General features: G+C 39.1%; 1 protein-coding gene across 1 annotated transcript in view; it reads left to right on the top strand.

Annotated features, from left to right (window-relative positions):
- The first annotated feature begins 6 nt into the window (after window positions 1-6).
- rnf144aa (ring finger protein 144aa) overlaps window positions 7-16,864 on the top strand; it is a 35,664-nt gene continuing 18,806 nt past the window's right edge. Inside the window, exons 1-2 of the mRNA XM_008399849.1 lie at window positions 7-470; window positions 16,158-16,308. Of these exons, the coding sequence (XP_008398071.1) occupies window positions 16,174-16,308 (135 nt within the window). The 5' untranslated portion in view covers window positions 7-470; window positions 16,158-16,173. The remainder of the gene's footprint in view (window positions 471-16,157; window positions 16,309-16,864) is intronic.

Genomic DNA, 16,864 nt, shown 5'->3' on the forward strand with positions numbered 1-16,864 from the left:
AAGCCTTTCCTTGTAGACAAATGGCGGCTCTTCAGCGAGCAGCAGCTGATTCCCCACCGAGAACGGCAGCAGGAGCGGAGGGGAGGTAAACACGCCGCCCCCGGATTTCCTGGCAGTAGGATAGTCCGTTGTTTTCTGCGGGATCTGCGTCGCATCCTGACGGCTGGACGTCGCTTTCTTCCTCCCCGGAAATCGAGAGTTTGGAGCCTCCTTGGTGTGAAAACAACCCCCTTCCCCGCCGGAGAGGAGAGGGTCAGCTGCAGCCCGGACTCCCCTCCCCGCTGCTCCTGCTTGTTTTCGGAGGTTGTTGCTCCTCGTCAGGGCCCGGACTCGGATACGTGAAGATGGGCATCACCCCTCCGCGGCTGCCCTCCCCCTCCGCCTGACTGACTGACTGACGGCTCGGCGGCGTTAATCCAATTCAGGAGATCATCTTTTCAACCCTCCTGAGGTCAAACTATTGAGAGCAGGTAAGGCTTTCAGCTCTCATCCACCGTGGCGCAGCGGGAGCTCTCCGAGCTGCTCATTTGGTTTTATTTATAGAGCTCTGCGTTTTCTCCAATCCTCCGCTTTTCCCTCCCTGAAATCTGCGGATCTTCGGTCAGAAGAATCATTCCGGAGGTTTTAGGAGCATCGTGGGACACGGAATGGGTCTGAAAGGTCGTTCAGTTCCCTGACATTTCCATTGCAAAGAGCAGGCGACATTACCAGCGGAACTGGTTCTYATTTAGTCGGCTTCAGCTGCGACTTTAGCAAAATATGTGATTAAAAACCAACCGGGGGTGAAACAAATAATCGATTAATTTTCATACTAGCTTTTTTTGGTCTATGGTGATATGATCGTTTATCGCAACAACTTCTGGACAATTTATTGTCCAGCCAATGTTTTTAATTATCATGGCAGCCATAGTCGCCACACTTTGCACAATCAAAAAACATTTTTATTCCACTTAACATTTTCATGCTACCTTTCATTTTGCGTTGATGTTAAAGTGAGATTACATTTGTGTTGGTAGGACAGAGGGAAAAAGGCTCTTTCCTGCTGACTTTGTTGCATAGCAACTCTTCACACAAAAATATTGGGCATAATCAGCGTCGGCAGGTTTTAAGGGGCCGAATGAAGTAAAATAGATTTTAGTTTTTCTTTCCATCACAGTGCTTTTCCCTCATCAAACACAGACCTGCAGTTGTTGCTTTGATTTTTTTTCCCGTGGCAACCATTCAGTTGTGCCTGGTTGGACCCAGCCTCGCCTTTGAGGCGGAGCTCCGCCCCCTCTCAGCTCCTTCAGACTAGCCAACAGCAATTAGCAAACACCTGGTGGAACTGCTGCCCTTATAGGAGCTACTTCTCAGAGCAACGCTGGAAAAAACGTTGTTAAGGGGTTAATGGAGGAGCCATGTTGTGATGACTGACTGAAGGCAGATTCAGAAAGAGCAGGAGCTTCTTAAAGAGACAGAGGCCCAATTTCAAACTACAAAGTCAAATTTCTTTTGACTCATTTGTAGCATATTTATAACAACTGAAGCTAAGATTCTTGGTTGATTGTGCTATAATATGCCTGTAAACACATAATACCGCCTCTATAAAGATCGTTGATCGGCCTCCAAACTGCAATCGGTTCACCGCTAGAAACAAAATGCGTAGCTGCCACCTTCACAGGTATTGATGATAAGTTTTGGCCTGGAGAGGAACCTCAGCGGTAAGCAGATTGGAAACCTATTTGACCCACTGGGACCCAGTTACTCCCAGTTCACGGCCCGTCTGGTGCAGAGGAGGACAGAGCACCCAACAATTACACCATCGACAGAGTACAACTACTTCAACATATTTTTACTCAAAGTCAAAAGTATTTGTTCTGAGTAGCTGATTAAATTATAAATCATTTACTATTTAAGAATTAAATCATGACGGACCAAAATGTAAAGTTAAGTGGAAATTTTGCTGTTCTAAGGAGAAAATGACAATAATTCACATAAGTTACGAAAAGTAACACCAACATTTTTCTAAATCAGTTTCTGTCAATCAAAACTTTTGAACTCTAACAGGAACTGCCGGTGTGTGTCTGATGAGTTTCTGGTTAAAACATGTTTGTTTGTCATTCAGTGGGTAAAAAACACAGAAATTTTACTTAAATAAGATTAAAGATACTTCAGAATAAAAATTACTCAAATTACAGCGTAGCAGAAATATTCCTTAAAGTACATTTGTTCCAAGAAGTTATTCAGTGGATGTAGTTGAGTAGCTGATGTTACCTGGTTAGGTAACGTGGCTGATGCCTCCCCTCTCACTCAATCGCTCCGCCGTGGATTCAACCCAAACGGTGGAACGGACCGTTTGGGTCTGTCTGTCTGTCTGTCTGTCTGTCTGTTGGGGGTTTGAAATGATGAGGGCGGCGCCGGGTTCCAGGTGAAGCATCATGGGATGCATGCGTGCTTTTTGCCCGGCAGCGGCTCTCGCAGGTAAAGTGAGACGGCCGTTATGCAACGCTCCTTGGAATCTGCTGACCGCCTGACACTTTCCAAGATTTAGCATTTCAGAAATGCTGCAGAGTTCAGTGAGTCACACAAACACGAGGAGAAAACGCCTCATGGCTTCCTGAGAGCAGCAGGGCTGAAACGATTAATCGCGATTAATCGATCATTGAAGTAATCAACTGATTTAGAAACAGACATGCAGACTCAAGAAATGGAGCAATCAAACCAAAACTGCTTAAAATTTATAGTTTTTCCAACTTGAACCCCAAAATAATTTTTCTCTGGATTACTTTTATGCTCAGTAATAAATTAAACATGCAATAATTTAATGAAGCAACAAAGTGGTTTTATTTTGGTCTTAATAAAAACAGTTTCCTTACTTTTTGGTGGTTTTTTACACAAAAAAAAACATTTAGTTTATACATTAATCCCTTTAACTGCCCCATTTTATTTGTTTTGTGTTTAATTGATTTATTTTTGATCTATTTTCTGTTTGTTTTTTATCCACCTGCTTCAGTGAGGAAATATTTGATGTGGTTTTTTCGTGTGTTTTGTTTTATTTTGGGGTTTTGTTTTGACTTTTACTGGTTTGTGTTTATTATTCTAATTACTTTTTTTAAATTAATAAATCATAATAAAAAACAACTACCCAACTATGATAGAAAATAATGTACACTATTTAGTAATTCTTTTTAAAATTAAAAGTAATTCACTTTAAAATTGAAATTAAACAAAAAGTCCTCTGTGCTTATAGTTTCMGTTGAAGAAGAATTAAATGTGTCATTGAAATTCTTGTGCTAAAAAATGGACAAACTACCCACCGCAGGGCCAAATCTGTATCATTTTTGAAATGCAGGCAAGCGGCCACAAAAAACTGGTTGCAAGAGCCACTTGGGGCCCCCTGACCACACTTTGGACACCCCGATTTAAAGTATGATGGAAGAACAGAGGAAAAAAGTGAAATATTGCAGCTAGATTTGCATTGATATGAACATTTGAGCCGTTGACGGATAATTAATATCATAAATGTTTTCTGTGTCCCGACATACAAACATGGCAACCTGCTGGTCCAGGACCGGATTCTCATCTGGGACGGATCACATGTTGGCCAAAGCATGAATAAATCATCGTGTTAAAGGCCTCTGCACATTAGTCATGTGAACTGAAGCATCTTCTCCCCAAGAGAGCTCAGATTTTATGAGACCATCCCATCATTTCAGCTTTGAAAATGTATAAAACATAAACTCACGTCAGTGTTTCAAATGTGAATTTTTACGGGTTAAAGTCGTTTTTTTTATTGKTTTTTTCAGTATTTTGAAACTATTAAAAATGTGTCACAATCACAAATGTTACTGGATGAACTGATTTATTGCTTATTATGACAGACCTGCCCCTGGTATCTTACTCAACTTTAAACCAATATTCTAAATCTTTGAACATTTGAATTCTGGGTTTTCCAGTAAACTGGATCAAACCTGGACGGTCCAGTTCGTGTTCGGCTAAATGCTGCTGCGATTTGGAACAAATGGCGCCGCAATGTCGTCTCACACCGCAGCTCCCTGCTCTGATTCAAGTTTCTGGAGCCGTTTCCGGCTCGCCGTCGACCTCTGAAGGGGTTTCCTTTCCTTTCCTCTCCTCTCGTTTGATGGGCTCACATCCTTTGTGTGTCTGCRGCGAACCCAGCAGGAAGTCGAACCCTTTCCTACGTCAGGTCGAAGCTTCCTCCTCCCACGGTTTCCCTGAGACTCGTAAAATGTGTCCTGATTTCTTCATTTTGATTTATCACTGCCTTGCAAAATTTCTGTTATGGATGTTAAATTTAAATAATGACACCATGATTGGATGTGTTTGATATTTTCTCCCATTTTGTTCAGTGAGAGCATCAGTAAATATTGGTAAATCAGAAAATAAGATTTAAATGCTGCATGCAGCTTAGTGAATTTAATCATCAGTCAATGTTAAAATACCACTTTTAGGTTTTTTAAGTGGTGTCCTGAAGAAGTGAGAGAGAGATAAAAAAAGAGTAAATAAAMAACAAAAATATCTGAAATTTTGAGATTAATCTGATAAACTTTCTAGAAGAAAATTTGGAAAAAAAATTTAAATTTCTGAGTTTCAAAAGTGGAAAATTTTGAATGTTGAAACCAGAAATTTCCACATTTTTTCCAGAAAATTTCTGAGCTTTAGATATAAATTTTGGAGTTTTTTCTAGCAATTTTTCAACTTTTTGAATTTAGTAAATTTAGAGATTTGTCTACAAATTTTCTGCAATTAAGGTCAAAACTTCTGAATTTTTTTGAGAAAATTTTTGACTTTTCAAACTCCAACATTTCTGTGTTTTCTCTAGATTTTTTCTGAGATTAATTTCAAAAGTTGATTTTTTTTATAGCTTTTTAACTTTAATGTTTCGAATGCAGAAATTCAGAATTCATGCTTCAAAATTTCTGAGATTAATTTTTAAAAAATCCTCACTTTTTTCTAGCAAATTTTAAAGTTTTAAAATTTGTAGATTTTCTAGAAAATTTGAGTTTTTCATGTTGTCATTTGGAGGAAAAATTTTACTGTTTTTCTAGAAAATTTCTGACATTTTTGATGGAAATGTACTCCTTTTTTCTTTTCATATAACGTAACGTATTTGAAACGTTTCAAATTATTTCATTAACAATATTTGTGTATGGTGGTATAAATGCTGCTGCTGTCCTGCAAAACTATTTATTACCTAAAAATAAGTAACAGATATAATTTTTTATAAAAATCTTCATCGTTATGACAACCGTTCCACACAGTATCTCGTCCATCGCCGTGAACTCACCGCTGTGCTGTCTGAATGAGAATCTGGGGTCAGACTGACTGCAGACTCTTGTTTTGTCTGAAAATCCTGGGTGGGTGATTCCTGGGACAGTTCAGGCCGTGTGTGTGAGCATCAGTGTGTGTGAGCATCAGTGTGTGTGAGCATCAGTGTGTGTGAGCATCAGTGTGTGTGAGCATCAGTGTGTGTGAGCATCAGTGTGTGTGAGCTGGACGCTGCGCTACGGATTAGCCTGTGAGTGTCTCTCTGTTGGAGTGGCGCTCTGCCCTCTGCTTACCATGAAGACTCTATTGTCCCGCAGAATGACGGCGCTCTGCAGCACACACTCTTATTGTTTCAGTTATTAAACACATTAGTGACCTCAGGGTTTCCCTCTGAAAACTTGCTAAGCCTGGTCGTTGGGGCAGGAAGGCAGTTCACCAGCAGCTAACCGTGTTTTTGTGTAAAAAAATGTAAAATGTAGGGCTGAAACGATTCCTCGAGTGATTCGAATACCTCGATTATTAAAATTCCTCGAGGAAAATTGACCTGCCTCGAAGCTTCGTTAATTTATGTTTTATCATTTAGCGCACCGTGTTTCAGCCGGAACATTATTTGCGTTGCGCGGAGCTCTGACTTCCGCCTCCGAGTTGTTGACGGAAGCTACGTGTTAGCGGCATAACGTCCAATCTTCAAGTTCGGCCCGCGGGGATTTTACTGATTGGTGATAATTCCGGGTTTTCATCGTTTTTGTGGGACCAATAAACATCCTTAAAATGACCGGCGCGATGCCGGGAGTTCGGCAGCCTTTCTGCTCCGGAGCTGCTGGTTGAACGGCGGGAAGAAGCTGAGGAGGATTTCTACAGGTGAGCGGAGAGACTGAACACGGCGGGCGGCTGAGGGTTGATGCTTACAGGGTAAGAGCAGCTTTACGGACGAACCGCACAATAAACTTATATCATCCCGGTCTGAACAAACGGGAGGCGGAACATGGCTGGTAGATGAGTTTCTGAACGGAGGAGCCGTAAATATCCCGTGTTGCTCCCCCGGTCTACAAAACAGTAACTGGTAGGGAAGCTCAAAGGTGGAAAAAATAGACTGATGTTGATATCCGATAGTAACACTGGTGTTATGGAAGATTTACCAATATTTTATTTCATAATTGTTTTTATCCGATTAATCGAAAAAAAAATCTATAGGTTACTCGATTACTAAAATAATCGTTTACAACAGCCCTAGTAAAATATAACAGAAAATGTGAAAATACGACAAAATAATTGGACGACATCATTTTCAGTTCTTTACTTTTCCAACCGATCTTTGACGTTCCAGCCTTACAGAAAATAAAAACAAAACTGGTTGTTTTGTTTTTATTTCCAGTTGGAAATGTCTCCAGACCTTAGTTTTGTAAATGTTTCGGCTTTTCGCTCCATTTTGTCGCTTGTTGTCACCGCAGGATGAGTCAAGAGGAAATCTGGGTTGTGTGACTGATGGGAGCGGAGCCACATGCGCTATAATATGCGTTATCGTCTAATTAACTTCTGCACCTGCGGGTAAAACGTCTCCTCTTCTATTTAGACTAAATAAACTAACCCAACTTTATATTCTATTCATTTAACGTTAGTTTTTTCTGCGCTGATCAGGCTTTGGCTGTAAATCTAAACACAAGAATGAATATGGAAAATTGTTTATTACACCTAAATCTGAAAAGAGATGGACCAAGAACTGTGCCTTGGTGTACGCCTGTTTTTATTTTAAACATGTCTGAATCTTATGTCATGTTTTAGTTTAACCTTTTCCTCCCTGCACGTCGTTTTTTTCTACGTTTCGGTAGTTCTGGACTTATTTTTCCAGAAGGTTTTGATCCAGTTTCAGGGTCAAGCCGTTTGTACTTGAACGAGCTTCTTGTTGCATCTTTCCTCCGCTTCCTGGAGCAAGACGACCYRGCTCACTCCGCTGATTAAAATCAGCCTTTACTGAATATTTCTGAGCAGATCTCATTTCCTTCTGCTGTGTGCAAATGATCCCATATTATGTCTCACAACAGGAACCAAATGTCRGAGTCTGGGAGAAAAACAGTGTCACAGATACAGATTACAGTTTTATGAAGATAAATTATTAGTCTTTATTCCTTCATGAAACCAAACTGCTTATTTTTGTCTCCTGTATCATCGTGATTTCTATACTTATTGTATCGTTTATCATTTATCGTGATACATTTCTTATTAGAATTTTGATTTATCATTGTCGGTTAATCCTAATTAATGACGTCCTTATTGTCAGGATTTGTAGTTTTACGACTTCCTCCACTGTTTGTTCAAAGAAAACAKAAATAAATACCAATAMGTTTTAACATAAWTGTGAAGTTTAGTGATAAAATCTCACGTCTTTATGCGACTGGTGTCTTAAAGAAACATTTTAAAACTAATATTTGTGTTTGTTGTGATACACAAACTGCGTTTCCATTGCAAATATGCCAAACTTTTGTCGAAATAACATTTTCCAGCTGCTGTTTCCGAGCTTAAATAAGTTTGTTCACGCGAGACGTAAATAATATGGTCAATGGAAACGCAGCCTAAAAAATAAGACGTAAATGATCAGAATAGCACGGTAAAATACGGAGATAAACGTCAGGTTCGTGTCGCTAAGCTCCACCAGATGTGAGCAGAAGGTTTAGTTTCGGCTGCAGCCTGTCGATAGCTGAAGCTGCAGAGTCGACCCTTTGCTCTCTGCGTCCGTCAGTAGGAGCAGGCCGAGTCTGGACTTCCTGTCGTCTTCACTTAGCCGAGGAGACGACTGCATGAGCAGGGACGCGTCTCTGAAGGAAGTGCACTCGCTCTGGACTTCCTGTGTGGAGTTACTTAGCACAACCGGGACATTTAGCAACGTTTAAGCTCCACCAGTTCACTTCGTCATTCAATTTCACAATCCAAGCTGCTTGGAGTCCTTAGAAACAGAGCGATGTTTTTCAAATGGTCCTGAAACGATTAATCGCGATTAATCGATTAGGGGAATAATCGTCAGCTGATTTAGTGATTGATTAATTGCTAACTGGAGAATGCAGACTCTAAAATGTGACGTTTTGATGTTAGAACAACGTCTTCAGAGCTTTAACTAGGCCAAAACTGTACAACAATATAAACATTTATGAGGGAAAAAGCTTTTTTTTGTCTGTAAATGTGTCCTACCCAGAAACAAACGTTTTACTTTCACCTGGTTCAAATTCAGTACAAAATAAAAATAATAAAATCTTCTGTTTTATTTCATTATTAAATGGTTAATCTGAAAAATAAGTGATGTAAAGTCAAACAGAACGGGCTTTTCACATTATTAGCTGCAGATTTATCTTCTGCTGCAAATGATCAAATTCTGTTATTGCGTTTAGGGGGAAATGCTTATTTTGCTATTTAAAATAAGAGTTGAATTATTTGGTGATTTGGATTTTCTTGTATATTCCTAATATTGTATAAGATAAGTTGGTTAAAAGAAAAATCTGCAGAATTTGTCAACTGTTATTGATTAATTGGCAGAATAATAAATTAATAAAATGATCATTAGCTGCAGCTTTAATCTGTTATTTTTTGCTAATTGTAGCCCAAAAATTAAACAAGACAAATTTCAATGAGTATTTAAGACAGAAATCTTAAGAAAGTTGTCAGTTTCTGTCTTATTCTGCATCAAAAATCTTAATTTTTTCCTTTTAAAAATCACTTTTTTTATTTGTCTGATATTCTGAATTTGTACTCAGGTCCTGAATTTTGTATTTTCCCCAGAACATCTAAAGCTACATATGATCTTTTATTGTTTATCATTTTTCGAGAGTTTTTTTTATTCTAAGGATTTTGATTTATCGTCATGATAAATTTCAGTTATTGATATCAAATATCAATAAATATTTGCTATTTTCTCCACTTTTTGTTCAACGGGAACATCAATAAATGTTGGCACCACTATTATTTACCTAAAAAATAAGTAATATATATCTTAATATATCGCTTTATCGTAATCTTTATCACAATAGTGCCACCAAATAAAGTTAAAAATGTCAAGTTTATTTTGCATAACATCAAGAACAACAGTGTGAGAAACTTTTTATTTTTTTACTTTGTTAAAATTAAATTTATGGTAATAAATTTTTAATTATAAGAATTTTGATTTGTTCTTTTCACAATAAATTCCAGTTAATTCTGTCCATATCGTCAGGATTCTTAGTTTTACTACTTTCTCCACTGTTTGTTCACTGAAAATATCATTAAAAAATCGATGCATTTCAAAATATAATTAATGTAAAGTTAGTGTGGTAAAAATAAACGTTTTAAGTGACCAGTAAGGCATGCATTCACTTTTATCTTTGTAGCAATTATACCTCTAAATATTGCCATAAAACCTTAAACCCATGTAAGTTTTAGGAGAGGAAAGCCCGTTTCTCGGGTTTCTGCAGAAAGCTGCTGAGTCGGGTGAATCCTGTAATCCTGCTGCCTGCGTGGGCCAAACTGGGCAAACAGCCACTAATATGATAATTAACCCATTTGGTTGTTTTCTCTGTGGCAGGTGGCAAACAGAACCGCTGGCTCTTCACATTTAATTGTTCACTTCCTTCCTGTAAAGTGAATTTTCTGAGCCAAACTGGTGGAAATGTATTTATCTGCTTTGTCTCATTTAGGCTCCTGTGTTATTTTATTAGATTTTTAACAGGCTGTGTCCAGTTATAATAAGGTTTCTGTAATGCAGAACGTGTCACTACATAGTATATCGCCCTCTAAATGTTATAATTTGGCCGATAAATTGTCGCAGACGTTATTGCGATAAACGATAGTATTGTTGTTTTGAGACCATTTTCAAGTAATACAAAGCTAATGGCAAAATAATGCAATAAATTTTCATTTATTGTGAACATTTAACCCTGGAACTGGAAGATATTTTAAATATGCAACATAAATCACAATGTATTTTGAAGTTTCTGTAAACAAAATTGTCCTTCGAAAAAGACAAAAACACCAGACTGAAGAATTTTATCATCCAATTTTGTAGAAAGAGAAAAACGATAAACCATTCAAATGGAAATTATTGAGCTCATTTTAATTTGTCATGTGATTAATTGATTTATTGTGACGTCTGCCTGTTTGCTTCAGGAAGTGATTCTTTGGAACGGAGATTTAACTCACACTTTCAGTTTGATAGTTTTGCAAACTGTGGCCGATTTTGCCAGAATAGATTTTAAACAGTCTTCTGAACGAAACGCGGCACATTCTGGATACCAAATAAGTATCATGTGCTTTATGGGTGGCGATCCTGAGGGGAGGAAACAGAGCTGCTATGTAAACGGACTTCAAAATAAGAGCATGAATATAAACATCTAAACTGCTTAGAGTTTTTAACATCGGATAAGCGTAACTTCAAAACAGACGTCAAACTTTTTTCTGCTTACCTTGGTAAAAACCACTAGCTACCATGCTTGTTTCATTGTATCTACCCAGAATGCTTTGCGTTGTAGTCCACTTCCTGCTTTGGTCCGCTTGGCTTTCACATATAAATTCAAACCAGAGTCCAGTTTAACTGAACCAGGTGTTATTTTTTTCTGGTTGATTACGCGTTCACACCGCCCCGACCGAACCGGACTTCATCAAAAACGGACTGAACAGGACTGGAGTGAACGCATCCTAATGCAGGGGTGTCCAAACTTTTTGCATGAAGGGCCAAAATCCCCAAGGTGGAAGAATTTAGGGGCCAACATGAAGAAAAAATCTTTGTGTTGTACTTGATACTTTCAGCTTTAAAAGTTAAAAATTTGCTGTTTATAAAAGAAAATTACAAAAAGTGCTGGAAGGCCACGTTTGTGCCATTCCTGAATTGCAGTCAGCGACCACACAAAATTCATCAGAGGGTCACAAATGGCCCCTGGCCCACACGTTGGACACCCCTACATAAAAACATTGAATCTTTCATTGAGCTTACAATAAATGGCCTCCTGATGAGTCTTAGAAATCTCGTCAGCAGGAGGAAACGGCACGGATGAAACGTAGCGTTCCCACTTGTTTGTTCCAGAGGACGGAAAAGCAGGAAGGAAGTGGCGAAGGAGGAGCTGCTTATTACAAAGTAATGGCCTTCTCACCGAGCGACYGGCCGATCTGGGTCTCAATATGTCATTTAGATCATTTAATTAACTTATTTAATACTCATTTTCATTCTGGTTAGAAACAAAGAAAGCTTGTTGATGAACATCTCATAGATTATTGTCAGGAATGTTTCCTCGTTGTCTCGCGCTCCATGCCCTGTCCAACATGGCGGCAGCTGAGTGGCGTCTATTTTGTGCTGGAGGGAAATGGACTGATCCCTTTCTCTCTCTCTCTCTCTCTGCAGTTTGCTTCCACATTCAGTGGAGCTGAGGAACGTAAACAGCGTCTTACACAATACTGTGATGTCCTGTTATATAATTTCACTCTGGAAACCGTCAACTCAGCTGAAAATGTTCAATATTCTTTAATGTTTCCCACAGCGGTAAACAAAAACAATATTATTTTTAAAATGCAGTAAATTGGGAACGTTTTTGGTTTGCAGGATGTAGAAATGAAATCTTTATGCACAGTTAATATTTAGTCAACCTTTTGTTAAYTCATATGAACCAATAAAAAGTCTGTTTACAAACTTTTGTTTGTTAAAAGTTATCTGGAGGTGAAAATCGGGAATATTTTTTACTAAATCTGCAGTGAACTTCTGGTATTTTTAATTCCTAACTTCTTTAGTTTCCTGTAAAACTCTCTGAACAGAGTCTTCAGTCAGAGGCTTCTTCACATTCACTGTAACACAGACTGCTACAGAGATTTTTCCTGATRATAACCATCACTATCTACAAAAACACTTTGAAGAATTTGAATTAATATGAGTTACAGCAACATTATTTTTATTTTTGAATTGGTTTGTATGCAAATAAACTTGATTTTTACTTTAAAAAAKTAAATTAAAAAGTAAATTTTAGCTCCAATATAAAATAAATACAAAAACAGTCACATTTCTTAGAAGTGACAACAGTTTAGCTTTTGCTAGCGTATATAAATTAATTTATTTTGTCCGTCTTGGTGCCCTCCAGGCCTCCATAACGCGACCCGCCGCATGTTTTAATGCATGTTTGTGGGTTTCTCTCTGGGCCATTAAGTCGTTGGGTCATAAATTATGCTGCAGCTTGTTAAYATAAGAGCAGCCTTTCAGAGTGATGGCCGACACATGGGGACAACCACTTAGGATTGCATTTGACTCCCAGCTCTTACCTTATTGATTATTTTTTATTACTTTTTWCCCCGACCTGCCCATTCATCCGACACAGAGACCCACAGGCTGTTGAGGGAAACTACCTGTTTTCTAATGTATTCATCTTGTTTTTGTTTATTTTTATTATTTTTTTTAGGGCTGGACGATATGGCTGCGTTATTAGTCAATATCAATTAATTAAATCGATCCTACGATATGTATCGATATTTTTCCACCCTCAKAAAGTATCRATTTTTCATCTGTGAGTATCGATCCATTAAAACGTAGTGGTCTTTATATAGCATCTTTTTTACGTGTCTGGTTTGTGACGGCGTAGCAGCGAGGCTCCGCCTCCCTCAGTCTCACTTTCAACTTGAGCTTAAAGTGCACATTATAAACTACACACCAGTTTTTAAATTGTGTTAATAGGCCAAGTAAAACCGGAGTTATGCTAAATTAAGTAAAGCATATTTTTCCGAATGTCAGAAAAATGTCAGAAAAATGTCAAAAACCGTCTTTTCCGGTTGTGTGACAGGGAATGAGCTTCCAAACGTAAAAATTAAACGCAACATTAGAGTCCTTTGTTTTTAGAAATCTCACTCTTAAGAACTAATTAAAACTAACTGAATTAGACGATCAAAAAGTCACGAGGAAATAAAACTAACCTATAATGAAAGGCCAAGATGAGGCTTTTCCTCTGCCTACATCTCCCAGAATGCTGTGCGGTCCTGGATCAGAGTTCAGTGAATATTCTGTCAGATGTRTTWTCTATTGATATTGATCATGTGCTACCTTATATCATTGATTGTTTTTAAGCTTAGCTAGTTAAATTTGACTCCGTTTCCCAGAATCCATCTGGATTGAAACGTTTTCAGTGATGGTCAGAACAGGAAGTTGGGCCTCAAGTCATTACTTAATGTTTGGTTGCTAATCTGTATTTTAAATAAATGATGTAATCTGATGTCATTTCCTCTTCGGTTCTCTTCTCCGCCCTGATTGGTCGTTAAGTTGTTATAAACTCATAGCGGCGCATCCCCGCTGCTGGTTGCTTCATGTTGATCAACACGAAGTCTGGAAACGAACGAACGGATGAGGATCTGAATGAGTCAGAGCCGAGGTGTGGAGTTTTCTCCGCAGTCCTCCCACAGGCGACATGATGAAGAACTGTGAAGGAGGAAGAGTTCATTGTTAAATGAGATATGTTGCAGAGCYGACCAGGAACTGACTCACTGCTTAGAGTGACGGGTGGAAAGTTGCCCAACGGAGAAAAGTTGCTGCATCTCCACTCGGTTGCACTGCACACCAGAAGATCCAAAAACACATCGAGGTTTTGTTTAAAAACACAGAAATGTGTATCAGTCAGATTTATTATCAAATTGCTTTAGAGGATTGAAAACAACGGGGGGGAAAGCAGAGATGTGTTAGCATTGTCTATCAGTTGATTTAGTCCTAATAAATGGCCTATTAAAGGCCTCTTATGCTGCAAAACCTAGATTGACCTTTATAAMCTGATCAGTGTTTCTTTGAGAACCATCTGGGGCCCATAGTAACTTCACAATACTCCACTGCTGAAGAACAATGTGCTGTAACTCATTACGTTTCCTGCAGAGCATCTGAATCATCCAGATGAGGCCAAAGTGGCATCTGTTAGATGTCGGTATGCAGAGAACCAGATTTAAAGTGCTTCTGTGTGTGCTTATTGCACAACACTCCACTGATGAAGAAAAACGCATTGCAACTCATTAAAAGTTTTTAGTTTTATCCTGATGATCTTAAATCATCWTAAGAARTATAAACTTAATTTACGAAGGTCTGAATAAGCTCAGATTTAATTCAGGCTTGACCATTYAGCGTTTCTTTTTCTTCCATTTTTAATTAATAGACATTAAATCYTTTGTGGWGACTGAAGTAGAGGATGGGTTCTGGACGACCTCCGGCCCGTTTCCTCGTTTCCTCCCGCCTTACCGGGTGGCACATGGACGCAGCACGAGTCCACAGATCGGTGCTGTGAACTCTTGAACCTCGTTTTCCTCCCGTTCTTTGTCCTCCGCTGCCAACCARCAAACTGACGCAGACTGATCTGTGGTTTTTCCTCTTTCTTGGTCGCCTCCTCCATCTCTGAAATCCTCCTCCGGCTGGTTGCTAGGCAGCAAGGGGAGAGGTTGATGGTGCTGACGCTGAGAGCGCAGGACCACTTCCTGTAAACAGCAGAGTGGGAGCTGTTTGCGCTCAGCTGCAGGCTGAGACGAGACGGCCCAAAATAACCCGTTCAGAAAAGAGGGGCAGCCATGTTACTTAATGCAAAGTGAATTTTCATAGTGGGCTTAGATGGCCGTTGTGGATGACCACAGGATTTTCCAAAGCCTTTGAGCTGTTTTCCTCTTTAATGCCACAAAGTGTGTTGTTTGAAACGAAGCGGAACATGGCTGWCGTTGGGTGTTTATGCGGGAAAACTGGTGTCACTCTGCATATAAAAGGCCGGTTTCTGTGCGCGCTCACGCACTCCAGAGTGCATTTATTAGTCCATGAGGCTTAATCTGACAAAGCACATCTTTAACTCACGGATTAMGTGGAGACAAACATAAATGAGCTGCCTCTATCCTCTCCTTTTCCCTTATTTCCTTAAAGCGATCCATGACCACTGGAACATGTTGGCCTGAATATGTCGTAGTTTTCATATTAACCTAAAAGTCGGTGTTTGGGATACGGAAAAACTCATAAGTTACTTCAAAAATGTTGTATAAAAAAATACAGCAATATGTGAAGGTCATGCAGGTCGATGTGGTCAGGCTGCAGTTAGACACGAGACATCTGTTGAACCAAACTAACATGATCGGCTTGTAATCTATGGTTTATTATGTAAACTGGAGCTAATACGATTAGCTAGTGCTAATAAAACTAGCAGGAGCTAACGCCATTASCTARTAAATMTAGCTAATGGAGATAACACCATTAGCTAGAGCACCGACATTAGCAGGGTTGAACGCYATTAGCAAAGCCACCAGCAGGCGCTTRCRCCATTAACCAGAGCTAATGAAASTAGCAGGAACTAGTGCTATTAGGTAGAGCTAACACCATTAGCTCGAGCTAGTGCCTTTAGCTATATCTAATGTTATTAACTGGATTTAAAGCCAGCTAGAGCTTACATTATCTATAGCGGMGGMCATTAGCTTGAGCATATGCCATTAGCAGGATCTTACACCATTAGCTAGAGCTAACGACATCAGCAGAGGCTAACACCATTAGCTATAGAAATAAAACAAATTGGAAGATAATGAATGGACGTATAAATTGACAATGAAGCATCTTTTAATTTTGCAAACCGATTCTTGAGAGAGAGGTTTTGGTCCCGATGCTAGCTGTAAACATCTGGAGCTAGAAATTGGAGCTCTATTTCTAGGTTAGCATTTCCAACATAAACACCAACTTTTTTCTGCGTTCTCTCCATYTTATCCTTCTGATTTTTTATTTCTACATTTTGCCTTCCTTTTCATCAGACTGTGGCTCACATTTAAACGGATGATCGATACTCAATGTGCAAAAATGACTTTACTGGCTGGACATGAGCGACCCCGGATGTACTGCAGCATGAACAACTTGTTGACGTCTGTGTTTGCATTAACGGCAGCTCTGCTCTGTCCTGTCTCAGCCGTGTGGAGGTGAAGATGACCACAGCACGGTACCGGCCCACCTGGGAGTTGGCCGTTGACCCCCTGGTTTCCTGTAAACTGTGCCTTGGAGAGTTTCCWCTGGAGCAGATGACCACCATCACRCAGTGCCAATGTGTCTTCTGCACACTGGTGAGTTTTACAGATTCTGTCACATSGAAGCTAAGTGTGCTAATTGTTTGCAAAGTTAGCTAAAGCATTAAAGCGCTAAGCTAAATTTAGCTTGGTTACTTGCACATTAGAATTTATCCAAAACATTGATTTAGGTGAAGCTACTAAAAGTGAAAAATGAATTATACTATTAGTGACTTCAAACTGAGGGTGCTAATAGTTTACAAAGTTACCAAAATGCTAAAATTATAAACCAAAAATTAGCTCYGCTATTAGCACATTTGTGGTTTATCACATAACATCCTGATAAAATACATTAATAATAAAAAGATAAAATGTGAAAAAGATCTTGGTTTATGATCACTTCTGGCTCATCCAGACATATTTCTATTTATTCAATGAAGCAATGTGACATTTTCAGTGAAAACCACAAAGATAGTTTCAGTAAACTCTGGTTTATCATCTGATGTTACAGACGGAAAGTGACATCTATGAGAGGCCCAAGGGACAAAACCTACAAACTCTCTTACACGTACTGTCAAACTACCAAACTCTCTCACATTCACAGTCAAACTCT

This window comes from Poecilia reticulata, linkage group LG22, assembly GCF_000633615.1.
Source record: "Poecilia reticulata strain Guanapo linkage group LG22, Guppy_female_1.0+MT, whole genome shotgun sequence".
NCBI classification, from domain to species: Eukaryota; Metazoa; Chordata; class Actinopteri; order Cyprinodontiformes; family Poeciliidae; genus Poecilia; species Poecilia reticulata.